Genomic DNA, 26,939 nt, shown 5'->3' on the forward strand with positions numbered 1-26,939 from the left:
CTGTGAACAATAATTGTCAAAAGTTGGCCTTTGTCACTGGATGTATCAAATATCGTAAGATGAAAATTCAATGCACAGATATGTGCAATTTTCTTAATGATTTCATTGCCTGCTTTAAAATATAACCCTGCAATCTTTACTACTCTGGTGTATTGTCAGCAGATTTCTCTTAATTTTTTTTGTCTCTGTCATTGTGTGTCTCTCCATACTATATCTTTGTGCAAGTGTGAAAACCCATTTTTGACGAAAGTTTTAGTTTAATATTGAACATTCAATCACCTCAAGGGTCTACCAAACATGGTTAAATAATTGGAAACTCGCCTTCAGGAGTAAATGTGTCAAACAAGTATTGTTGCAGAAGAGGGATAACAGGCCAGTTTGTAATGTGAGTTTAATTGATCAGATAATAGATAAAAGATGCATCTGTATAGCAGTTGTGTGATAATGTTATTGTGGTTTCTCTTCAGCCCCTATTTTCTTGAGTAGTATACAGATTTGGTAGTAGTAGATTTAGTAATTGTAACATTTATCTTTAAGATACTAATCACTGTTACAAATCATGAAGCAGAGTGCCAGCAATACTGTCAATACTAAGATTCTGCTGTGAGCAGTCAAAGAGAGCAGACATTTTAATTTGGCTCTGGCTTAACTGAAGTGGATTATCATCAGGTGTTATGGTATACAAAATTTTTGTTTAAATTTAATTTCCCCAATTTTTAGAGCTTATTTTAGCAATTTTGTATATTTTATTGCAGTGATTTTGTGAAATTAATTTCTACAGTATACTTAAATGTAATCCTTAACTTTTCTAAAGTATTTTTGCTAAGTTAAATTGTTAATTTTAAATTCACTACTGGATAAAGCTTTGTTAACAGGTATTAATTTCTGTAATACTTTGTTAATTTAAATTCCATAATATATTGTAAATTTAAATTCTGTAATTTCTTAAGTTTTAATTTTACCTAAATAATGTTTATTACACCAGCTTCAATACAAAGTTCAAGGACATAATGACCCAGAAGACTGAAAATGCTTGCAAGCATTTCCAGTGTGACTCATGAGTTCATTGCTTGTATTAGTCTATTGTATGAATTCAAATTTCAGTCTAATAGATAAACCAGGCTTACTGACAATTCTTTTCTTTGCACTTGATGCAAGGAGTGTGCTGATTTCAAATTAAAACTTGGTGCATTGCTAGTAGAATTTGAGTCACCTAAGAAAAGGGTGCTTTTCCTAGAAATAAATGTAACTGGGATCTTGTCAGGGACTCTTATTTTATGACCACACCAAGTGATGCACCATTCAGGTTGCAGAACAGGACAATCAAGTGCATACTACTCTGGTTGAAGGAGATTTAGTTTTATTGGGAGATTCTATTTTCATGGAAATGGGTAATATTTCTTTTTTGTAATAAAGATAGGTGAATCAGAACCAGGGTGTGTTTGCAGGAAGTAACAGTTAGCATTAGTGGAGGCATACGATGCAAGAAAGCAAGCTTATGCAGCATCAGCCAAAAAAAAAAAAAAAAAAAACCCCTCCATTCATTCCAAATACCTATTCAGCTCAGCCTTAAATTTATTTAGGCTATTAGCTTCCACAACAATAGATGGAAGCCTGTTCCACCAATCAACTACCCGCTAGCTAAACGCTAATTTCTGGACATATATTCTACAACTATCTTTCCTCACTTTGAAACTGTGCCCCCTCAGGTTCTTAGTCTGAGCAAGAAGAAGAATCCCATCTGCATTTAGCTTGCCCAGTGCATTCAAGGCCTTATACACCTCAATTAGATTACCTTGCAAGTGCCTACTCTCCGGGCGCTGCAATTTGCAGAATTTAAACCTTTCTTGGTAAGAGCACCCGGTTGTTCTCCTCACCAATCTTGTTGCCCTTCTTTGTACTCGTTCTGGCAACTCTACATCCCTCCTAAAATGAGGCCTCCAGATCTGTACACAGTACTCTAGGTGTGGCCTGAACATTGCCTTGTATAATGGGATAAACACCTCCCTGTCCCTACTAGAAAAATTCCTATATATCATTGACAAGACTCCATGATCTGCCCTGGCAGCCCATCTGCACTGTTCAGTGAACTTTATATTTGACTGCACATTACCAACATTACCAACAGGTATTTTTCACTTTCCACTTTCCTGAGTGTAGTACTACACAGTTGGTACGTTTCTCTTTGGTTATTGCTACCCATATGTAGTACTTTGCATTTGTCAATGTTAAACTTCAGTTGCCACTTCTCAGCCCATTTTCCCAAATTATCTAGATCCAGTTGGAGTAGCATACTGTCTTTACTGTCATTAACAACCCTGCCAACCTTTGTATCATCTGCAAACTTGTCAATGAGCCCAACACTGAACTCTGGGAAACACCACTAATAACAGTTGTCCACGAAGAGCAGTGTCCATTGATTGCCACTCAACCATCCCTTTATCCATTGTAGCAACTTACCCTTAATGCCATACCTCTCCAATTTGTACAGCAGGTTAGGAAAGCCAAGGCTGAGTGTGAGAAAGCATTGGCTAAGAGAGCAAAAAAAAAATGGGGACAATGGGTTTTTCATGTATGTGAATACAAAGAAGAAGAAACCAAATTGGATTGGATCCTTGTGTACTGAGTGTGGGGAAAAATCTTAGATAACCTGGCTGATGATGCTGATGAGTTGAATAGGTCTTTTGCATCCATCTTTACTGACAAAAGACCTTTTTATACTGAGGGAAGTTGTGTGAGTGAGGCTGAGCCATATGAAATTATTGATTTTTGAAATTATAGATGAGTGTTTATTAAAAAAACTTTCAAGCTTAAAGGCAAGTAAGGCTACTAGATTTGATGGTATGTGCCATCAAATCCAGGAGCCTTATACTATCAAAGCCAACATGCTGCCTGTGACTGCCCAGTCATCTAATGACCTGCCATCTCAAAGAATCATCTAAGCGATGATGATTTGTCATCCTGAGTACTGGAGATGTGGCTATCCCACTGAGCAAGCCAAAAAGAGGGGACTCAAGTGATCTGGTTGCAACTCATGTTTTTATAGGGCATGAATAATTTGCATGATGGGTGGCTTTGTAAGGTTGTTAGATGCTTATTATATCAAATATTTGCTTTCGGTGACAATTCACAATAAAATATTCTTAAAAAAACATTTTGTTCTGTTAATTTTGTTGAGCAGTGTAGTTTGGTTAGGCACTATTCTGATGATCACACATTAATTTTCTTTTACTACCAGTGAACAAATGTTATTAACATAATTGATAGCACATATAATTACTACTCGTTCCAGGCCCATGCACAGCATATCAGATTTTTACACACACACACACACACACACTGCATATGTGTATATATTAACATATTTAAATATGTTGTTTCTTTTCTCACCATGTAGATACCTACTGGGATCTATATAAATGGTCAATACAGAACTATTCTGAATTCTGGGAAATGTTTATTCATTTTGCAGATATTATATATTCACATTCATATGAAGAGGTGAGTGTTATTGTTTTCATCAGCTTGGTTTATGCTTTATTTATATATTTGCTATTGTAATTTGATTTACTATATATTCTTTGATGGTTTTTGTTATAACAAGAGTTGATAAATTTACTAGCTACTTGAGTCTTAAGCTTTCTTAAAAGGCCTTTAAAAGCATCATCATCTGACAAAGACAAGAAAATGACAAGTTGAATAAATAAAATAAACACTCGGTATAACTTTAGCATTAGTAGAGGCATATGAGGCAAGAAAGCAAACTTATGCAGCATCAGCCAAAGGAAAAAAAAAAACAAACCCACTCCCATTTCACCCATCCATTTGTTTGAAATACCTGTCCAGCTGAGCCTTAAATTTATTTAGGCTATCAACTTCCACAACAAGGGATGGAAGTCTATTCCACTAAACAACTACCTGCTGGCTAAAGGAAAATTTCTGCACATCTATCCTACATCTGTCTTTCCTCAATTTGAATTTATGCCCTCTCAGGTGATCATTCTGAGCAAGAGGAAGAATTCCATCAGCATTGAGCATGCTCAAACCATTCAAGGCTTTATACACCTCAGTCAGATCACCTTGCAGGTGCCTAGTCTCCATGCCGACCGGGCTAGCTGAGTGGGTAAAGTACCTGCCCGGCAACCCAAAGGTCGCGGGTTCGATTCCCGCCTCGGGCTTGGATCAAAGTACTGCAAAAACCTTGGGAGGTGCAATATGGCCACAGAAGCCGATGTGCCAACAACTACCAAATCAAAAAAAAAAAAAAAACCTAGTCTCCATACACTGTAATTTGCAAAACTTAATCCTTTCTTCGTAAGAACAACCTCTTGTTCCATTCACTAATCTTGTTGCCCTTCTCTGTACTCGTTCCAGCAGCTCTACATCCTTCTTGAAATGAGGCCTCCAGACCTGTATATAGTACTCAAGGTGTGGCCTAACCATTGCCTTATACAAGGGAATAATCAAATCCTTATCCCTGCTAGAAAAATTCCTGTATATAATTGATAAGACACTATGAGCTACTCTTGCAGCCTGTCTGCACTGCTAAGAAAACTTCATATTTGCCAGCACAATTCTCCCCAGGTCCTTTTTCATTCTCTACAACTGTCAGTGTAGCACCACAGAGTTGATACGTTACTCTGTGATTACTGTTTCCCATATGTAGTACTTTACATTTGTCAATGTTAAACTTCATTTGCCACCTCCCAGCCCATCTGCTCAACCTTTCCAGATCCTGTTGCAGCAGCATACTGTCAGTAGTGTCCTTAACAACCCTGCCAACCTTTATATTGTCTGAAAACTTGGACATTAAGCTTGATATACCATCATCAATATCATTTATAAATGCAGAAAACAACAGTGGATCCAACACTGAACCCTGAAGGACTCTACTAATAACATCAGTCCACAATAAGCAGAGTCTATTGATTACCACTCTGTCTTCTCCCCCTCAACCATCCCTTTATCCATAGCAGCAATTTGCCTCCAATGCCACACTGCTCCAATTTGTTCAGCAGTCTTCCATGTGCAACAGTATCAAAAACCTTTCTAAGATCCAAAAATATAATATCAAAGTTATTCCCTACATCCAGTTCTTTTTTTTGACTGCATCATAGTATCCAATCAAATTGATCAGGTAAGGTTTTCCCTTAAGAAAACCAGCTATAACCAAAGTCTTGTCTAGATGATCCTGCAGTGCTTCTTTAACCAGTGCCTCCATTAATTTTCCAGGAACAGAAGTTAAACTCACAGGTCTATAATTACTTGTGTCAGCCTTTGATCCTCTTTGTGAGTTGCAGTCACATTTGCACATCTCCAGTCTGAGTATCTCCCCTGAGTCCAAAGAAGCTCTCATAATTATGGCTAATGGTTTGCTTACTTCCTATGCTGCCTCCTTTAATATAACTGTATAGATCCCATCCACCCCGGGTGCCTTTTTTGTGTTTATCCTCAACAATTTCTCCTCCACTTTCCTCTCAGTTATTACAAAATCATCTAGCTCACTGCCCGGGTTTACTTCACCTCTGGCATTCCCCTTCCTGAATAACTCCTCGTGTGTGAATGTAGATGCAAAATACTCGTTTAGTTTGTTAGCCACCTGAGCAGGATCATCAACAGTTGAATCATCAATATCCAGTGGGCCAATCTGATTCATTCCTTTCCTTCTAGATTTTACATAGGTAAAGAACTCTTTGTTTTCTTTTCTTTGCATCCTTTGCCAAGGATTTCTCATAATCTGCCTTTGCCTGCCTAATATCCTTTGTGACTTGGTTACAGACCACCTTATATCTATCATAGGCTTCCATGTCACCCATTAATTTAGGCCTAAACCTTGAACAATATTTCTTAGTTGGTATGTCAAGCATAGTAGCTTCCAAGATTAATTCTTTGAATGGTTCCCATTTTGAATTTGCTGTTGATAACATCATCAGTTGGTCCCACCCTATAGAATTTAAATGTTGTCTCAGACCACCATAGTTGCCTTTACGAATGCAAAAACCCTACCCTTTACCCCTGATGGTAGTTACCTTTTTGAGTAAATTCCACTTCAGCATGCTGTGATCACTGCCACATAGTGGTTCCTTTATCTGCAGATTCTTAATGCATGAAGAATCGCTACTGATAATCAGATTAAGGGTATTACCCCCTCTAGTTGCTTCCTGTACATGCTGATTGTAGAAAACAATCATCCAATAAATCCACAAAAGCCTTGCTAGTGTGTGAGTGACCAACCCACAATTTCCAGTCAATATCTGGGAAATTAAAATCCCCCATTATAAGACTCTCTGATTTACTGGCCCACTGTATTTCCCTGTACAGTTTCTTATTATACTCATCAGAGTCATTAGGCCTATAGTACTCTTCTACTCTCAGTTTTGATCTCCCAATGCTTATGTCACACCAAACTGACTCGACACTGCACTGTCCAGCAATGTCGACTGGCTTTACTTCCTTGGATTTTGTGTTTCTTAACTAATATCATAACTCCTCCTCCCTTCCTATCCTGTCTATCCTTTCTGTACACATTGTACTTCCCAAATTCCAGTTGTGCATTCCTTATATCTGTGTGACACCATGTCTCTGATATCTCAACAATATCTGCCTTTGATGTTTTCACCAACGCTTCAAATTCATCAAATTTATTCACCAAACTCCTATCATTGGTGTACATGCAAGTATACATGCACTTGTTCCTATTCTTAGCTACCCTAACACAACCCATTTGTTTACCTGTACTGCAATGACTCCCAGCTGTCTCCGAAATACCCTGTATCTTGTTTTCCGGGCTGCTGCTCATTCCAATAGAAGCAGTGCAAGAATCACGTTCAAGAATCACTTTAATTAAAATGTATATAAATATACAGAACAGAATTAAAATATTAATTAATACTAAAAACTGAATTACTTATCCTACTTGTGTCATTTCTGTTGATGAAAGTCGTGGGGTGATTTTATGTTTTATTACCTGTAAATAGTTATTATTTTAATTCTATAATTTTATATATCATATACTACACATTTAATTTTTTTCAACATAATTTTGTACGTTTGTCAGAAGATGTAGATGTTCTTAACATATTTGCATACCTGATGTGGTTCCAAAGAATACATCTGATAATATTAAATATATATCACAAAACTGCTGTTGAAGAAGGCAGTCCTTTGCCATCTCTCATTACATGTTGGTTCTATCCAATTCTGACTGGCTGATTTAAAAAACATTTAATGTCACTGAATCACACTTTATGTGAATTTTTATAAATAAATATAAATACTGTGCAGTTAAAATTTTAAAATACATATTGGTATAAATAAAAACGTTATTATTACTATGCAGTTAAATTACCGGAAAGGCAAAATATAAATACAGTGGATCCCCATTTTATGATTGGTTCACTCGATATAACTTTAACTGTATAACGGCATAACTTTACGATGAAATCACATTTTCCGATGGAGATTCTATAATAAAATACTGTTCACTATATGTTATGTAATAAGCCCCGGTAGTCGGGATCATATTTGTGAATTGAATTTTAATTCTCTTAAATGGTGATTCTAATAAGTGAAAATAGAAGGAATATTATTGACAGGCTATAAAAGTAATGATATAAAGCACAAATTTCATTTTATTGCCTTACCAATTAACAAAATTAAATGATACATGAAAATTGGAAGAATATTTTAACAATATAAAAATAAATTGATGCTTACCTACATAGCTTAATTAATACTGTAATTAAGCTATAAATGTACCAAATGTACCAACTGGGTGGTGTTACACTCAGGACAATGGAGAATGAAAAAGACCTGGGGGTAATTGTTCAGTCAGATATGAAGTTTTCAGTGTAGACAGGCTGCCAGAGTAGGTCATGGGGTCTTGTCAATGATATACAGAAATTTTGCGTGCAGGGATCAGGAGATGATTATCCCCTTGTATAAGGCAGTGGTTAGGCCATATAGGTCTGGAATCCTCATTTTAGTAAGGATGTAGAGTTGCTAGAACAAGTTTGGTGAGGGGAATAAAGGGGTCTTCTTATGAAGAAAGGCTTAAGTTCTGCAAATTGCAACACCTGGAGACTAGGCATCTGTGAGGCAATCTGATTGATGTGTATAAGACCTTGAATGGATTGAGCAGGCTTAATGCTGATGGGATTCTTCCTCTTGCTCAGATTACAAACCCGAGGGGGCATAAACTGAAATTGAGGAGACAGTTGTCAAATAGATGTGTGGAAATTTGCCTTTATCCAGGGGTAGTTGATTGCTGGAACAAACTTCCATCTGTCATTGTGGAAGTTGACAGCTTAAATAAATTCAAGGCAGAACTAGACAAACATTTGGAACGAATGGATGGGTGAAATGGGAAGGTGTTTTTTTTTTTTTTTCTTTTTTTTTGGCTGATGCTGTATAAGCTTGCTTTCTTGCATCATATGCCTCTACTAATGTTAATGCTAATCCAGAAACTGCAAAAATTGATTTTATTGTTCTATGGTATTGACCTCGAGAAATGTGCTTTATAAAAATATCACAAAGGCATTCAAAATTGATTCTTAAAACCAAACATATGATAATGATGAAAGTGTAGTGCATTTTAATGATTTGAAGTGGTTTTTTGAAATTTGATTCTATAAATTGCTAGTTCTTCCAAATAGTGATCACGTTAACCGGCGGCTCCTTATTTCAATGGGCTTATGATTGTCTCTACAATGGGTTTATACAGAAATTTTGTGACATACAGAATTATGATTGTCTCTGACAGGACCACGTGGTCCTTACTCAGCCAATAGCAGTGTTTGTAAATGTGTTGGCTGCTTGTTTTGTTTTTGCTTTCTGTAATTGAAGTGATTTTTTTGTGTTGTGCTTATTTGACATAAATTTACTGTATTGAATTTGTGCGTATTATCAGTTTACACAATGTGCTCCTAAAGAGCACAGTAAGAAGAAAATTTCAATTTCTGAGGTCTTGGAACATATTACCAAAAAACAATGTGTTATTGGGTTCACATTACAATATTTTTATGATATGATGGTGTCTCTGGAACAGATTAATATTGTAAAGAGATGTTCCACTGTAAGCTTTTGACCTCATAGGGGTAGTGTTTTCCTCAAGTTCATTATCTCATATATACCTGAAATGTGGACTAATCACTGCCCAGTTATTTTCCAGTGGGTTTTGTCAGAAAGTGATATCTCTAATTCAGAGACAGTAGAATAAGGTCCCCCCTCCTATCTCTTAATTTCTATTAATTTTTTTTGCAGTAACTATGTATTGCTTCAGGTCACATCTTTATTGCTGATTCTTTTCATAGCCAGTGATAAATGCTGAGAGGGGGTTTATATGATGACCCTTCTACCAAATATGTTTGGCAACAGCTAAGCTAAAATCTTATGTGATATCCAAGTGATTTTTCAGCTCATCCTCAAGTCATCTTCTTGCTTTGCCATTGTAATTTGCATCATAATCTGAATAGTCAGTTTTATAAATTACTCCAGTTATAAAAATTTCAGGGGAGAAAGTTATGTAGAAAATGAAGAAGAGACTTCTCCTAGGTGCCAAAGCTCCCAGAAGGCCTTATCTTAAGTTAGTTTCTTGAATTCTTTATATATCCTTCATTCAATCTGTAAAGTTCCACCATAGGTCAATACTGTCGTCTCTGAAAATCCACCTTTCTTAGCTTACAGAAAATATCAGGTTAATTTTAAGTTCCACTGTACACGTCAAGATCAGGTTAATTTCAGTTAATCTTATTTATCTGTATTTCAGTTTAGCATTAGCATTAGTAGAGGCATATGATGCAAGAAAGCAAGCTTATTCAGCATCAGCCCAAAAAAAAAAAACAAAAAAAAACACAACCACTACTCCCATTTCACCCCTCCGTTCGTTCGAAATACCTGTCCAGCTGAGCCTTAAATTTGTTTAGGCTATCAACTTCAACAACAAGTGATGGAAGTCTATTCCACAAACCAACTGCCCGCTGGCTAAAGGCAAATTTCCGCACATCTATCCGACATCTGTCCTTCCTTAATTTGAATTTATGCCCTCTCAGGTGATTATTCTGAGCAAGAAGAAGAATCCCATCGGCATTGAGCATGCTCAAGCCATTCAAAGCCTTATACACCTCTATCAGATCACCTCGCCGATGCCTAGTCTCCAGACTCTGTAATTTGCAAAACTTAAGCCTTTCTTCATAAGAGCAACCCTTTGTTCCATTCACTAATCTTGTTGCCCTTCTCTGTACTCGTTCCAGCAGCTCTACATCCTTCTTGAAATGAGGCCTCCAGACCTGTATACAGTACTCAAGGTGTGGCCTGACCAATGGAATACAATACAAGGGAATAATCACATCCCTATCCTTGCTAGAAAAATTCCTGTATATCATTGACAAGACACCATGAGCTACTCTTGCAGCTCGTCTGCACTGCTCAAAAAACTTCATATCTGCCTGCACAATTACCCCCAGGTCCTTTTCATTCTCTACCACTGTCAGCGTAGTACCACAGAGTTGATACATTGATCTGGGGTTACTGTTTCCCATATGTAGTACTTTACATTTGTCAATGTTAAACTTCATTTGCCACCTCTCAGCCCCTCTGCTCAACCTTTCCAGATCCTGTTGCAGCAGCATAGCATCAGTAGTGTCCTTAACAACCCTGCCAACTTTTGTATCGTCTGCAAACTTGGACATTAAGCTTGATATACCATCATCAATATCATTTATAAATACAGAAAACAACAATGGACCCAACACTGAACCCTGAGGAACTCCACTAATAACATTAGTCCACGTTGAGCAGTGTCCATTGATTACCACTCTCTGTCTTCTGCCACTCAACCATCCCTTTATCCATAGCAGCAATTTTCCTCCATTGCCACATTCAGTTCAGTTCATGCCATTTATACACTGCCTGTTTGGCTGCAAATTTAATCCTTTCAGATTAGATGTATTCTTTGGATACATAATAGCTTTAGCTTTTATATACAACATTGTAATTTGCCTCTGTCTCTGTTCACCCCCCCCCACATTTAACTTTTATTATTAAAGATGGAATATTTATGTGTGCGTGCGTGCGTGCGCGTGCTTTATTGCAAGTGGGCACTTGATTTATGGCAATTATTTTATGCTGAATTATTCAGTTCTGGGAAATGGGCAATTAAGTTTAGTGAGTTTTATTTAAAAAGAAAAAAAAAGTAATATATTAAAAATGTATTCCATAGACTGTAAGATCTACATTTTTAGGTGGTGGAAAAGACAAAAACTATTGAAGAGATTCCAGAGTGGTTTCATGGTATGAAATTGAACTATGCAGAAAATCTTCTTCGTTATAGAGATGATCACATTGCTTTGTATGTTACAGGTTTGTATAAGTTAATTGTTTCAGTTCAATAGTGTTGTCTTTTGATAATCATATTTTGTATACAGTAATACCCCGAAGTTACGCGATAGGTGGGTTCGACGAAAATCGCGTAAGTCGAATTCGCGTAAGTCGGGGTACAACTTTACATATAAATACATATAAATTTTGTTTAATTGGGACCAAGGACTAACAAAAACACTAGTTTAGAAGAAAAATATTAATAAAATTGCACTTCTTTATACATATTAATACAAAATATGTATTAAAAAAACAAATGACTTACGTTAAAAAGTTATTTCGATGTTGATGGCTTCATAAAATCTAACAAATTCGTCTGACGACACAGCGCGTTCTTTTTTTCACGCAGATTTTCTTCGTAGCAAGCTAATAATTTTTTTATTCCTTGCTTTGTAGCTATAACGCGTTCTTCGTTGGAGTCTGTTTTCTAAAATTTTTAAGCCCTTTACAATTGAGCCCTTTTCAATTTTCAACCTGTCAAGTTTGCAATTGTCATGTGCTTTTCGCCGTTGCTTCATTTAGGCCTGTAGCACGTGCAATATCACATGGTCTTTCATTTCGCTCAAAGCGTTTCACAATTTCATATTTTTTCTCTATCGACAGAGGTGGACTGGCCATAAGCCTTACCGGGGAAACCCCGGTGGGCCAGTGTGATTTTGGCCATAAACCATAGTATGAGGCCACTATAAATTTTCCCAGGTAAGAATTTTTGACCCAGTCCGCCTCTGTTTATCGATAATTGCTTTTCTTTTTCTCTCTGAATCTGCAGTGTCTTCACCAGGACGCTTCCTTTTCACACCTTTTAATTAAGTATTTTACTCATTTTTAGGGAATAAAGCACAATTACAAAACGAGGAGGCACACTTGATACGCATAAACAAAGCTGCGCGCATGTAGCAACTGAATAAACAACACCATAAAGGCAGAGATACGCTATTAACACCTCACATTTCTAGGGGTTACTACCATAAAACAATAAAAATCCAGTTGCGTTTCTGCTAGTGAAATCTGTTATAAACTGGTAGTAAACTCGATCTAATTGCATTTGCGATTATACCGATAGCTGGAATTGTGTTGGTTTTTACGTTATTATGGTGAAATGTGTTTCCCCTTCACTGATATAAAAAACATAAAAGCAGCAAAGTTGAATTTTGTTCATCTTTCGCTCTCATTCTCCGCCGTCGCACCGTATATCGATAACATATGAAAAACGACCTTGAAGATAGTGGGCGGCAGCGTTGCCAAACGAAAAAATCAAGAACCGCGTAACTCCGAGTTCGCGTAAGTTGGGGTATTACTGTACTTCATTGTATGTTTTTTTTTTTTTTTTTTTTTTTAAATGTCTGCTGTATTAATAAAGAGAAAATTTATATTAGGATATTTGAGAATTTCTTCCCAGAATAGCTATTTACACTTATATGGATACCACCACCCAGATGGCCATTTCAGTGCTATTTTGGCCCTTCATTGGCAGGTGGGTGTGTAGGTATCTACCCACCTATTAATGAAATGCCAGAATAGACCTGAAATGGCCATCTAGGTGGTCGTGGTATCCACTGAGAATAAGTAATAGTAGTCTTCTCTATTGGGGAAGCATTACTTATTTGAAGAATAACCAGATAGACAACCCATTATGAAGGAATTCACAATATGACATGTAATGAAATGTCACTGTAATAATTTCTGTTAATTTACTGCATATAGATGCAATGCATTTGCACTAATTTATGTCTAGTTTACAAATTTTTAATAAAATCTGGATGGTATCCCCCCCCAGTTTTATTTATCTTTAATGTATGATAACTGTAGTGGTGATGAGAACAAGGTAATGGGGAGGTGGTCATTAGTCTGTACTGTATTGTGCAAGGATTAGCAGTCTCTTTTCCTTGCACAGTACAGTGCAGTATATAAACTGCAGTAATAATTCAGACACAGCATAGGGTTGTTAAGGGAAAGTCTTGTCTGACAAATTTGATTGGATACTATGATGTGGATACAAAGGAACTGGATGCAAAAAATAATTCTGATATCATATACTTGGATTTCAAGAAACCTTTTGACACTGTTGCACATGGAAAACTACTATACAAATTGGAGCAGTATGGTATTAAGGGAAAGTTGCTACAGTGGATAAAAGGGTGGTTGAGTGGGAGAAGACAGTGGTAATCAATGGACACTGCTCTTTGTGGACTAATGTTATTAGTGGAGTCCCCCAGGGTTTGGTGTTGGGCCCACTGTTGTTTTTTTATATTTATCAATGATATTGAAGGTATATCAGCTTAATGTCGAAGTTTGCAGATGGTACAAAGGTTGGCAGGGTTGTTAATGACAGTAATGGCAGTGTGCTACTGCAACAGGATCTAGAAAAGTTGGGCAGATGGGCAGAGAAGTGACAAATGAAGTTTAATATTGACAAATTCAAAGTACTGCATATGGGCAGGAGTAACCCCAGAGAAATATACCAACTGTGTGGTATTACACCTAGGGTGGTAGAAAATGAAAAAGACCTGGGAGTAATTGTGCAGTCAGATTTGAAGTTTTTTAAGCAGTGCAAACAGGCTGCTAGAGCATATCACTGGGTATTGTCAATGATATACAGGAATTTTGTAAGTAGGGAAAAGGAGATGATTATCCCTTTGTATAAGGCAATGGTCAGGCCACAGCTTGAGTGCTGCATACAGCTCTGGAGGCCTCATTTTAGAAAGGATGTAGAGTTGCTCGAGTGAGTACAGAGAAGGAGAACGAAGGGGTGGTCTTACCAAGAAAGGCTTAAGTTCTGCAAATTGCAGCATCTGGAGAATAGGGTCCTGTGAGATGATCTGATTGAGGTGTATAAGACCTTGAATGGGTTGAGCAGGCTCAGTTCTGGTGGGATTCTTCCTCTTGCTCAGATTATGAACCTGAGGGTGTATAAATTCAAATTGAGGAAAGACAGTTATAGAATAGATGTGCAGAAATTTGCCTTTAGCCAGTGGGTTGTTGATTGCTGGAACAAACTTCCATGTGTCGTTGTGGAAGTTGATAGCTTAAATAAATTGAAGGAGGAAATGGAAAAACGTTTAGAGGGAATGGATGTGTGAAATGGTTTGTATAAGCTTGCTTTCTTGCATTATATATCTCTACTAATGCTAATGTGAATGCTAATAACCACCTTGTTCTCATCATTATTGTTGTTGTCATACTAGTAAATAAAATTATTTTATTGTTTTTATATTATTTGAACATTTTACTGTTCTTAAGTGTTATTGTTGGGTGCTTAGTGAACAGACAGTCTAGGCATTGAATAGGATTAACCATAGTCCTGGTTTCTCCAACCTATTTTTTATGTTTGGTGATGAATTATTGTACTGAAAATGAAATCCAGTAATTAGAAATTGGTAAAAATGTTTTAGTGTTTTTATTTTTAAAGGAGAAGTAGCTCAGGAGGTTGAAAGTGTAACATTTGCAGAGCTGTATGATAAGGTTGCTCTCTATGCCACTGCCCTTAAGGAAATAGGTGTCAAACCTAAGGACAGAGTTGTAGGTGAGTGAAGGGGTTTTGTAGTCATTTGAATATTGAAGAAAGTAATAAGTTTGAAATAAATTTTTCAATTAAGTAACAGTATATATTTTTAATTTGATTTTTTTAGGTTTTTATTTACTTTTAACAAAGATTAATACCCAGTATTATTTATTTGATATTTATATTATTGTATATTTTTATTGTTTTTGTATGTTTTATGTTTATTGATTTATTGTTTTCTGGGCAAACCAATGATTATGCAAAAATTGTAGTTATATTCAGAACCAGCATACTCATATATATCCAAGAAAATTTGACTGAAGGGAATTTTTTTTTTTTTTTTTTTTTTTTTTTTAACATAGTATAAATATTAGAAGAGTGAAATTATTTACTGAAACTTTTTGGCCAATTGTATAGGAAATATTATTTTAAAGGAATCTGGGTTTTAAAATTTAGCATTAAAAAGTTTCAGGTTTTTTTTTTTAATTCTCATTTTATGAGATTAGATTCCTTTTTTTTTTTTTTTTTTTAATTCTCATTTTTCGAGATTAGCTTTTTTTTTTCTCATACTGATTATTTTGCTGATGATGTTTGACTGATTAAAAAAATTAAAATTATATTTATTGAGATTTCTTAGTAATGTTGACAATTTCAAGGGCTTGTAAAAAAGTACATGGAAATATCTATATGTGCCACAGTTATTACGATGTATAAATTCATTAATTAGATATTACTGTATTTTTCAAAAACTCTGTTCCGTTGAATAAGCTATTTGCTCCATTTTTTAAGAAATTATGAAAAATGTATGTGTGAATTTTTGTACTAGTTGATTTCAGCTTTTCTTTTTTTTTTCTGCTTCTTGAATTATTTTCAGTTTTATTTTTCAGTTTTAAGATTGTAACTACATGTCTAAATGGTAGTCATGTTAAGCAGATGTATGTACAGTGTATCCTTATTAATTTGATATCAGATTATTCAAAATTTGAATTTCGATGTCACTACTATTCCCTGACAGTGATAGAGGATTTTATATGCATTTTAGTATAGATTATTTGAAATATGTCTACAATGAAATTTGAAAGTCTGAATTGGGTTCTGTTGCTTGTGAAAGACTTAAAATTAAAAAAGACTGCCAAAACCTGCTGCAGGCAAACTTAACAAAAATTGCTGTTTTTTTCCTGGAATTTTTTTCATACTGTGTTCAATAAATGTATAAATTACTTAATGAAACTGAACTTTACCTGTCATTGAGCCTATTTTTCTGTTGCATCTGCTACAGGTAGGTTTTTTTCAGTGACCTAGTGGCATACTGCTTGGCTTTATTATGTAAATTCCCCATCACAGCTGGTTTCTCCTTCCACACATTTTATAGCTGTGTTTCACACAGCATTCTTTTGCAGCTCACCTTGGCAACAGCAAAGTAATGTCAGATACCAATAGCATAAGAGGTTACCCAGCTTTTAACATTTTGTTTCTCTAAGTGAGGTCATTGTTAAAAAATTTCCAAGCAGTACATAACTTTTTATTTTCTATCTGACCTGTTTTATATGCAACAGTCAAGTATTCTTTATTCTTGCTCTCAGAACTGGTTTTACACACAAGGCCATGTTTCATGGCAAATTTTTGCAACCCACTGCATTTGTACATAATTGCAAACTGATGGGTCAAATTTTAGCCGCTGGCATAAGAAGATATCTGGCTTGTAACTTTTTTGGTCCTCTATGCAGATTATTCCCTTAGGCTGTTTTTAAAAATTTCCAAGCAGCGACTAATCAGGGCTGTTTTGTGTGAGAAAGTTGGGTGTACTTCATTTAAAATTTCATTTGAGCTGGTTCTCTTTCCATGCATATTGTGGCTACATTTTGTGGCAAATATTTGCAGCCATCAGCAATGGCAGAGTGTTACAATTAATATTGTTCAATTTTTACATATGACGTAAGTGGAAACAGCTTTTAATGTATGCTTTTCTGTGTAAGGCTTTGGAAAAATTAAGTGATGTTATAAGCCTGACATTCCATCCGGAAGTGTTTTTCATTCAAAAAGGCAGTTAGTATTAGCCAATACAGTGCAAGGAAGCTACAATATTTTGCTGCACTTGCATTTTCCCGTGGCTGATATGACTGCACTGTCACAGCAATGAAATTTGAACCAATGGACCAGTAGGCCATTGGTTCAAAATTGCTGATTAATAAAAATGCAGCAATTTTATTAGCCCATCTGGCTAATAAAATTGCTGCATTTTTAAAAAAACTTTAAACTTCCAGATTATCTTCGCAAATAAGCTTTGCATCCAAATTTTTGATTTCAATTTTTATCAGAAAAAAAGTGCATGGGGTATTTGAGAAAATATGATAATTAAACTAGTATCTGTGATTATTTGTATCATTTTTATAATTCCCATTCTATCTATACTTCATGTTCTTCAAGGTTATCTTCCAAATGGTAAAGAGGCAGTAGAGGCCATGTTAGCAACTGCAAGTATTGGTGCAATATGGAGTTCTACATCTCCTGATTTTGGTGTCACTGTAAGTGAATGAATTCATTTTAGAATATCTATTTTTTGAGTGTAGTTTAAGTTTTTTTTTTTTATATATTTCAATTATAGTACTCTTTCCATGCCATTCTGTATGCTAGATAAAAATTACACATTGATTAATATTAACTGTTTTTCAGTTAATTAGTACTGCTATCATGTGGTCCAATATATTTGACTGAGTATTACCTAAACAAAAACAATCTTGATAAAATAACTTGGAAAAAATTAATTTTGTTTACTATTTGTATGTTAAGGTGTATGTGCCCTGTGGATTTGAAATATAAATATTTAATCTTAAACATAAAACATGTTTTTTAACATGAACCATATATATAATTAAGAGTAATATTACAAGTATTGTGTCAGATTGATTTTAAAGAAAACAGTTATGTACATTACACTTCAAATGTTAAGTGTGAATTCCATTTCAGATTTTGTTTGAAATGGAATGCCATTTCTGTGATACAGAATGTTCGTTCCTTTTTCTATAAAGACTTTTTTTTTTAAGTTGATTCAAAGAAAGCTTGAGAACTGAGGTTCGCCACTTTTAACATAATTTATGAAATAAGGTAAAATGGAATATGGATTAACATTTTAAAATTTTAAGGAAATTTTAAATATAATTTTTGGCAGGTTTAAAAAATTTCCACAACCGTTGGTTAAACTGAAAAAAACTTTCACTATCATATTGCCATTATAATTTCTCCTCTGCTTGTTCTCCACTCTTATTTGAGACCATTTCAATAAAATACTGATGTAGTTGAATTACTACTTAAAAATATGTGTTTCTAATTGCTTTTAATTTACAGGGGATCTTGGACAGATTCTACCAGATTCAACCTAAAGTTATTTTTTCTGTCGATCAAGTAGTATACAATGGGAAAACTTATGACCATCTAGGAAAATTGCACCAGGTCGTTATAGGTAAATTAAAAAGTTTGTTATATGGATTTACTGTTTTTATATGTTATATAGATTTAATGTTTCTTTGAATTTATTGTCTGTATGTGTTTCAGAATGATATTAAATTACATTTAACCCTGCACTGCTTAGATAAACAAAAATTTTTAAATTAAATTAACTGCAATAGGGGATTACCTCAAATTTTACTCTGACCATGGTTTCTCAGCGAATTTACATGTGTTCATAAAGTCAAACACTTGAATTAGCTTTATGTTAAGCTTACATAATGTGCAGATTATTACATTTAGCATTGCATAGTTAGAAGCAAGAACTGGAGTTATATTATTAACTCAAATTAATAGTGTAACTTAATTTTACGGTACTCACCTTTTGTATAATCTGCAGTTGATGCTTAAGATAGGATGGATACTAATTTGAATTTAAAATTGGGATTAATATTGATAAATTTAATTTTGAAAACAGAGTTAAAATATGCCCAAGGAAATAGAAGTGCACATCTTCGTCCTTGGTTGTCATAGAATTTAAAGTTGAAAACTGATTGGAACTATAACTGTAAACTGAGGAGGCCAATAGCTGTAACGAATTGGCTTTCATTGTTAACGTCTTCAGTTGGCGATAGTGAGAATAGAGTGAAACGCACTTATTTAAAGGACTCTATGTTCCCGTGTTGCTCTTTGTTACGTGTGGGAATCTCAGGTGTGTGAGATTCCAAACCGGAGAGAAGTTATAGGGTAATTTGGCATTTATTACATTAAAATTAGAATGATGGCAAAACCATTCTATTATGAGGTCTTCTTACTAAAAAATTTTAAAACTAGATTTCAATTTAATGATGGGGATGGATGAATCAACTAAAGGAGTGTGATTGTGGAATTGTACATGTAGTGCAAGTTCTGTGTTTGATTGTCCTGTTCTAAAGCTATTGTAATGATAATATGCTTGTGTATTTGATGTTGTGGAGCCGTATTTAGAGGTGGTGCTACCAATGTAGCATGCATTGCAGTTTTGTTGGCATTTGATTAAGTAAACAATATTGTTCATGTCACTGATTTGGTATTTATGTGTATCTTTATACGAATTAAACATTGATCATAGTTTATTTATATGCTGAAAATGTGAGAGTGATGTCGCATATAATAAACTAGGATCAATGTTTAATACAGGTCTGTATTAAACATTGATTAGGCCTGTAAGCACATTACCTGCATACAGGCCTAACCACTGCCTTATACAATGGGATTACACCTTGAGTACTGTGTACAGGTCTGGAGGCCTCATTTTAAGAAGGATGTAGAGTTGCTGGAATGAGTACAGAGAAGGGCAACAAGATTGGTGAGAGGAACAAAGGGGTGCTCTTACCAAGAGAGGCTTAAGTTCTACAAGTTTCAGCATCTGGAGATTAGGCACCTGTGAGGTGATCTTATTGAGGTGTATAAGGCCTTGAATGGTTTTAGCAGGTTTAATACTGCTGGGATTCTTCCCCTCACTCAGATTAAGACCCTGAGGGGGCATAGATTCAAATTGAGGAAAGACGTGGAATAGATGTATTGCCTTTAGCCAGCGGGTAGTTAATTGCTGAAACAGACTTCCATCTGTTGTTGTGGAAGTTGATAGCTTAAATAAATTTAAAGCTGAACTAGATAAACAATTGGGAGTGACTGGATGGGAGAAATGGGAAGGTTTTTTTTTTTGGCTAATTCTGTATAAGCTTGCTTTCTTGCATCATATTCCTCAACTAATGCTCACCTCTTTACCTGCTAGCAAAATTCCTCTATCATTGACAAAACTCCATAAGTTGCCCTGGCATTGTCTGCACTGCTCAGAGAATTTATTTGACTGCACAGTTACCCTCAGGTCTCATTTTTCACTATCCTGAGTGTAGTATCACACAGTTGGTACATTATTCTGTGGTTACTGCAACTGATATGTAGTACTTTGCAGTTATCAATGTTAAACTTTAATAGATCCTGTTGTATTAGCATACTGTCATTAACCACTTTGCTAACTTTGCATCATCTGCAGACTTGAACATTAAGCCTGATGTGCCTTCTTCAATAACATTGGTAAATAGAGAAAACAACAATGGGTCCAACACTGAACCAGTAATAACATTAGTCCATGAAGAGCAATGTCCATTGATTGCCACTCTGTCTTCTCCCACTCAACCATCCCTTTATCCTTAGCAGCAACACTGTTACACTGCTTCAATTTGTACAGCAGTCTTTTGTGTGCAACATTATGAAAAACTTTGAAGAAATGAAAGTATATGATACCAAAATTATTTTTTGCATTGAATTCCTTTGTGACCACATAATAGTAACCAATCAAATTGGTCAAACAAGATTTCCCCTCACCAAACCCATGCTGTGTTTGAAGTATAATTGCAGTCTTGTCTAGATGATCTTGCATACTTCTTTTACCAGTGACTCCATTATTTTTCCTGGAACAGAAGTTAAACTAACAGGACTATAATTACTTGTCACTCTCTGATACCCTTTGTGAACTGGGGATACAGTTGCACATCACCAGTCCATGGGAACCTCCCCTGAATCCAAGGATGCTCTCATAATCATGACTGAATGTTTGCTTTACTTCCTTTGTTGCCTCCCTTAATAAAACTTGATAGATCCCAATCACCCCAAAATGCCTTTCTTATGTTTAACTCAACAATTTCTCCTCCACTTCCCTCTCAGTTATTACAAAATTGTTTAGCTGCCTGTTAGAGTTTGATTAGACTTCTGGCATCTCCTTACCTAAAGAATTCCTTTTGTGTGAATGTCGATGCGAAATACTCATTCAATTTTTCAGCAACCTGAACAGGATAATCAACAGTCAAACCATCCATATTAATATTTGGGAGGGATTCAAGTGAAAAATCGAATGAACACCCTTACCTGAAGTACCGAAAATGGTGGTAAATGATAGCCTATCAAACAGATTCTGATGCAAATGAGCAGTCAGTAGCAGCCTATCAAACACATTCCTGTGCAGGTAAGCAGTAAATTATGTAGAGGACTAGCCCCTGCTAATCACTAGCAATGGATGGGAGGAGCTACTCTTGCCAGTCACTGCTTCATGCCAAGCCTCACATAACTGATCAAAGTGTATACAGTATACTAAGGATTAATCTAAAATAATTGAAGTTTAATCTTAGTGTTGTTTTATGTTTATATAAATATCTTTTAATTGAATTAACACATGTATACAGTGATGACATAGCCACGCAGTTTAATCTTCCTTAAAATGTCAGTTTTCTAAATATATTAACTAAAATAATCTAAATATATAAAAAAAATGCAAGCAATACAGTGTTTTCTAAACTTTTTAACGATTTTTTTTAAAATATAGTTGCCAAAAACTAGCTGAGAAAATAAAAAAAAAACTTTATTCTCCCCTCCCCCAGACATCATATCGAATTTGAACTTCCCCATCCCATCTGGCTATACCATTGCATGTTCATAAAAGTAGTAGTGCATTGAATATTCATTTTAAATTTTAGGCCTGCCTGGTTTAGAAAAAGTGGTAATAGTGCCATTGTACAATGAATCACTGAAAAGAGATATTTCTGGAATTTCAAAAAGGTATAATTAGAACAATTCAATTAATTTAATTTAAACGAATTTGCAAATTTTTTTTGTCTTGCTTTTACTTTCTAAATTATTTATTTGGCGAAGGTAAAGAAAGCCAACACGAGAACGATGAGAAACGTCGTATAACTTACGTGGAAAATTAGTTTCCCGATACGGCACTCTAGCACTGCTCACTCTGTAAACAAATGGTAGGTGTTCTGTCTGGAGCGAAGTCGAGAATGATATATTGATTGACAGGTAGGCGTGGAAAATGACGTGCTGATTGCTGCACGAACACACGACAACATCAGGTTAGTATCATTTTAGTAGCACTCAGAAGCACTAACTGTAACTTGCCCTAATGAACACTTTCCATAATGGTGAAAAATGGTCAGGTTACCTCCACTTGAATCCCATGGGAGCTTGAACCCCTCCCGAAATGGAGGGGTTTAACCTAACCTTTTTTCTTTAGAATCATGTGGACTAGCGCATAAATAGTTTATTAACAAAATATTATTTTTTTATTAATGTACTTTTATTTTTAAAGACACTCGTGCAGATACACACGTATCATAACATCAATCAATACCTCAACAGCTGTTCACTATATATAGAATCTTTTCTTATATTATTTCCTAACCTAATGTTTAAGGTTAGGTCACTAAATATAGCTGACCGGGCTAGCCGCGTGGGTAAAGTGCTTGCCTGGCAACCCAAAGGTCGCGGGTTCGATTCCTGCCTTGGGCTTGGATCAAAGTACTGCAAAAACCTTGGGAGGTGCATTATGGCCACAGAAGCCTATGCGCCAACAATTACCAAAAAAAAAAAAAAAAAAAGTCACTAAATATAAGGAAACTGTTTCTATTATTTCATAACCTACCATTTAAGGTCAGATTACGAAAAATAAAGAAACCTTTTCCTTTTTTTCTAACCAAACCTAAATCAACAGTATAGTAAAAACACTCATGAACTCCAAAAATATGCTTTTATTAATGAGAAAAAAACATAATGAAGAACATAAAAATGAACAGAACAAAACTTTTTATTAATTTAGTTTTCATCAAAAAATCAACCAATGTTTAATTTTCCTTACAAATTTCTTCCATCTTTAAGAGATTCATCGCTACTATTACCTGTTTACCATTCATTACAAAACTATTATGCACCATTCTTTAATCATAACTACACAGTAGCTTGTTGTCTGTCGTGCCCACCACCAATCATTTCAACTTTTGCCACGCCTACCTGTCAATCAATATATCCTTCTCGATTTCGGCTCCAGACTGATAACACCTACTGTCTGTTCACTGAATGAGCAGCACTAGAGTCCGGTGTCGGGAAACTAATTTTCCCCGTAAGTTATCCGATGTTTCTCGCTGTTCTTGTGTTGGCTTTCTTTACCTTAGCCATTTATTTCATTATATATGAATATAATATTTGTGTAACATGGAAAGCGAGTGGGTCATAAATTAGGAGATACTTTCTTTTTAATATGTTTTGCTGGGAGCAATAATTGATGATGTTACCAACAGATTGTCAGATTTTAAGCGAAGTAAAGAGAGCATTTAATATTATATATTTGGGGACTAATGATATTAAATGAACATGACCCGACCATTTGTTGGAGTAATATAGGACCATGCTGAAAAAATGCCACAAGTTAGGCCTGAATGTGTATTTATCTGCAATTCTACCCAGACACTATAGGAGGGGTTATATGCTGAAATTCTTGTGGATTGACTCAAGACTTTAGTGAATCTGCAAGGCTCTAGGAGGAGAAATTTTTATCAGTGTGGCTGCACTTGTAAGTAGAAGGAATCTATATTTTAGAGATGGTATTCATTTGAACAAAGTTGGTGCAAGGATTTTTGCCAGTATCATTGAGGATACCTTATGGGTTAAGGGAAACTGCTAGGGGAGAAGAGGAATATAGATCCGCATTTATCTTATGATATGGGTCAAAGTAATGCCCACACTCACCTCAAGAATTCTTGTTTGTTGCCACAACAGCTGATATTGGCAAGATGTTCTGAGTGTAGCAACATTCCAAATGAGCAAGATGTGAAAGACAGGGAAAAAAGTCTAAATAACTTGAAGGATTGTGTCAGCGTGGTAAACCATAGAGCAGAGGTTCCCAAACTTTCTCAGTTCACGGTGCCCTTTGTGTCTCAGTAATTTTTTTCACGGCACCCTTAGGCCAAAAGAGATACCTAACACAGTGGTTTTTGACCTTTTGATATATACCTATATAATAATTTTATTCTTTTTTATAGAGGTACTAAATAAAGATCAATTATAGATCACCACAAAATTAAAAAGATATGGTACGATGGATACCGTACACCTTTTTATAATGAAATAAATGTATAAATTTCCAAAAAAAAAAAAAAATAAAATAAAATTATAATAACTTTAAGTAACTTAAACAGAAATTATGTGGCACCCGAAGAATGTTGTTGCAGCACCCTGGTTGAAAATCACTGCTAAAGAGGAATACTTAGTCAACTGTGTCTACGGTAATGTCAGGAGTGTTCAGAGCCAGAACTATGATGGAGTGAGTGGTGTTTTTTCTTTTTGGGAAGGAAGAAAATGAAAAGCAATTAATTTTCTTCCTTCTGCTTAAAATGCTGCATCTGAGGTGACTCAGCCTCAGGTGCAGCATTTTAAGGGTGCGCTCGAACAGTTATGTATTTTAAAATTGCTTCATTTTTGATTTAATTACAGTCCAACCTCTGTTTAACGAACTTATTTATAGTGAATTTTTTCAAATTCCTTTCGGTAATTAAATTTAAAATCGTTTTTGTAGAACCAAGAAAATTTCCATATAATGAACAGATTACGAGAGACTTTGTAAGCATTGTCCCAACCTCTACCTTTTAGGCAATTAGAAAGTGCAAATTAAGGGTTAAAGGGATTAACGTTCCACAATGTTAGTGGTGCCCATAAAAACTATGCAGTCACCAAGAAGTCTTGCAAAACAATGCTTTCCATAGCCAGTCAGAAGGTTAAGGCGTATTCCTGACATGGATAATAGCCTCTGGTCAACCTGTTTTGTGGTTCCCCTTTTACTCCAGCAAGCAGTCAATTGTTTTTCGGTGAAGGGAGTGATCCAGTCTTTTCAGTGAATTTCTCCTGTCTCCATGGACAGAATGGTCAAGTTAGCTGAATATCTAAGTGATTCTGACATTTTGGACAGTATTCAAAGAATTAGTTACAATAGCAACGTTGAGGCGGGGAGAAAGGAAGGCAACTATATTGTTTTCAAGTTCATGACAGCATCATGTAGTTGTATCATTTGATAAAGGAATATTTTGAAACTAACTTTTTCTTTCCTCTCTAATACTAATTTTACTGTTTCTAATATTCATTGTTTCACCACCTCACATGAGTTGAAGGCTAGCATTTTCTTAGTTAGAATTCATGATACTCTCAAAGGAAGTTTCTGTACATTTTTCATGTGAAGCAGGTCTACATAATATTATGTTGGCTTGCCTGTATGACATTTTTAGGTTATTTAGCTTACTTTCTGTGGATTTTGATTTTATTCTAAAATTTAATAAAAAAAGAATAAAGAAGGTAATAATTAAATTGGACACTTCATGTAAAATGTATAAATAAAGCAGTTATAATGAAGTTCATGTGAACTCAGTCATGGCTAGAACACAATATCACTGTTTGATAAAGACAAAAAAAAAGGTTTAATTCATTTTATTTCATTTATATGAACAGTTATTTTTAAAAGCAGCTACCATGTAAATGACATATATTTGGGAATCCTAAAATAAATTTTCCATCTTTTTTTTAAAGACTACTCTAGTGTTGAAAAATGGTTGGATTTCAAATATTTACACTGAATTATAAAATGGCTGTATTGGCAATGTTGTACCTCTCTGTCATGATGAAATCACTTCCTGAGAGTTCATATCTACCATGTAGATATGAACTCTCAGGAAGTGATTTCATCATGACAGAGAGGTACTATGCTCCAGTGGTAATATCAGTAATCACAACAACTTAGTTGTTCTTAGTTTGGCAGAAAATTCAAAATAACTTCTATGTAAATGAATTCATATTTATTAAACATGTACTGATATTTTTTTTTTTGTTTTGCTGCAATTTCCATACAGTCCTTGAGGTTTTCACAGACATTTTCTCTCAGATATGCCAGACAAGCTGTACTTGCAATCTGTGAGTCTAAACCGCTGATGGAACTGATATTTGGGTGACACTCAAGTCAAGTGGACCCAATTTTGGCAAAGTCCAGACAGTATGTGACAGCCAGATCCTCTGCATGCCCCTTCACGATGGTGGGACTGTTAGTAATCCTGAGTATAACCTCCATGCATAAGCACACTGTGGGTGAACACCCAGGTGTGAACCGACATTAGCAGGGGTCGAGGTGTGGCACCCACACCATATGGAGGAATGCCACCCCTCTATGTTACCAGGCAGTATGCTAGGTGGTAGATGACTCATCAATTGGTGCAGTACCACCATTTTGCCTATTAGAGGCTTGAAGTGGTGGAACCCATGTTTAATCTCCAGAGTTACGTTCCGGTCAACCCTTCCCCATCTATTCCATCAAGCAGTATGGCTGATGACTTTTGAGATTATGATGGACATCATTGTGAAATCCAATCTTCCTTACATTTCAAGGATACAGCTCTAAAATGGTGTTCACAGGCCAGCTGCTAGTTAGTACACCGGACCGAACCTATTGGTAACTCTTCAGGAGGCTTCCTGATCAGCTAGTGTATAATCTTGCTACCTCTACTCTGTCAGAGTAGTGTGTATGCGGGTGGGGGGGCATTGTTCGAGGCCACGTTATGTCAAGGATCTGGGTATATTCTTACCATGTACATGCCATATCCAAAAATTTCATTACTTCATGCAGCATGTTCCCCCTCCACTTTTTCTTTCTATTGAATATACCATGAATTGTCAAACTAATAGAGTAAGCTTATCTGCAAAAAGATCTAAACCTCCCTAACACTTCTTAATTCACTTCACAAATATATGGGGGGGCATTGTT

At 35.5% G+C, this 26,939-nt stretch overlaps 1 protein-coding gene across 1 annotated transcript in view; it reads left to right on the plus strand.

Moving 5' to 3' along the window:
* LOC150090206 (acetoacetyl-CoA synthetase-like) overlaps window positions 1–26,939 on the plus strand; it is a 93,283-nt gene that overhangs the window by 11,254 nt on the left and 55,090 nt on the right. The window contains exons 3-8 of the mRNA XM_090369019.1: window positions 3,398–3,501; window positions 11,241–11,358; window positions 14,786–14,899; window positions 17,306–17,403; window positions 18,224–18,338; window positions 21,838–21,919. Of these exons, the coding sequence (XP_090225145.1) occupies window positions 3,398–3,501; window positions 11,241–11,358; window positions 14,786–14,899; window positions 17,306–17,403; window positions 18,224–18,338; window positions 21,838–21,919 (631 nt within the window). The remainder of the gene's footprint in view (window positions 1–3,397; window positions 3,502–11,240; window positions 11,359–14,785; window positions 14,900–17,305; window positions 17,404–18,223; window positions 18,339–21,837; window positions 21,920–26,939) is intronic.

This window comes from Mastigoproctus giganteus, chromosome 2, assembly GCF_048544385.1.
Source record: "Mastigoproctus giganteus isolate SK-2022 chromosome 2, ASM4854438v1, whole genome shotgun sequence".
NCBI classification, from domain to species: domain Eukaryota; kingdom Metazoa; phylum Arthropoda; class Arachnida; order Uropygi; family Thelyphonidae; genus Mastigoproctus; species Mastigoproctus giganteus.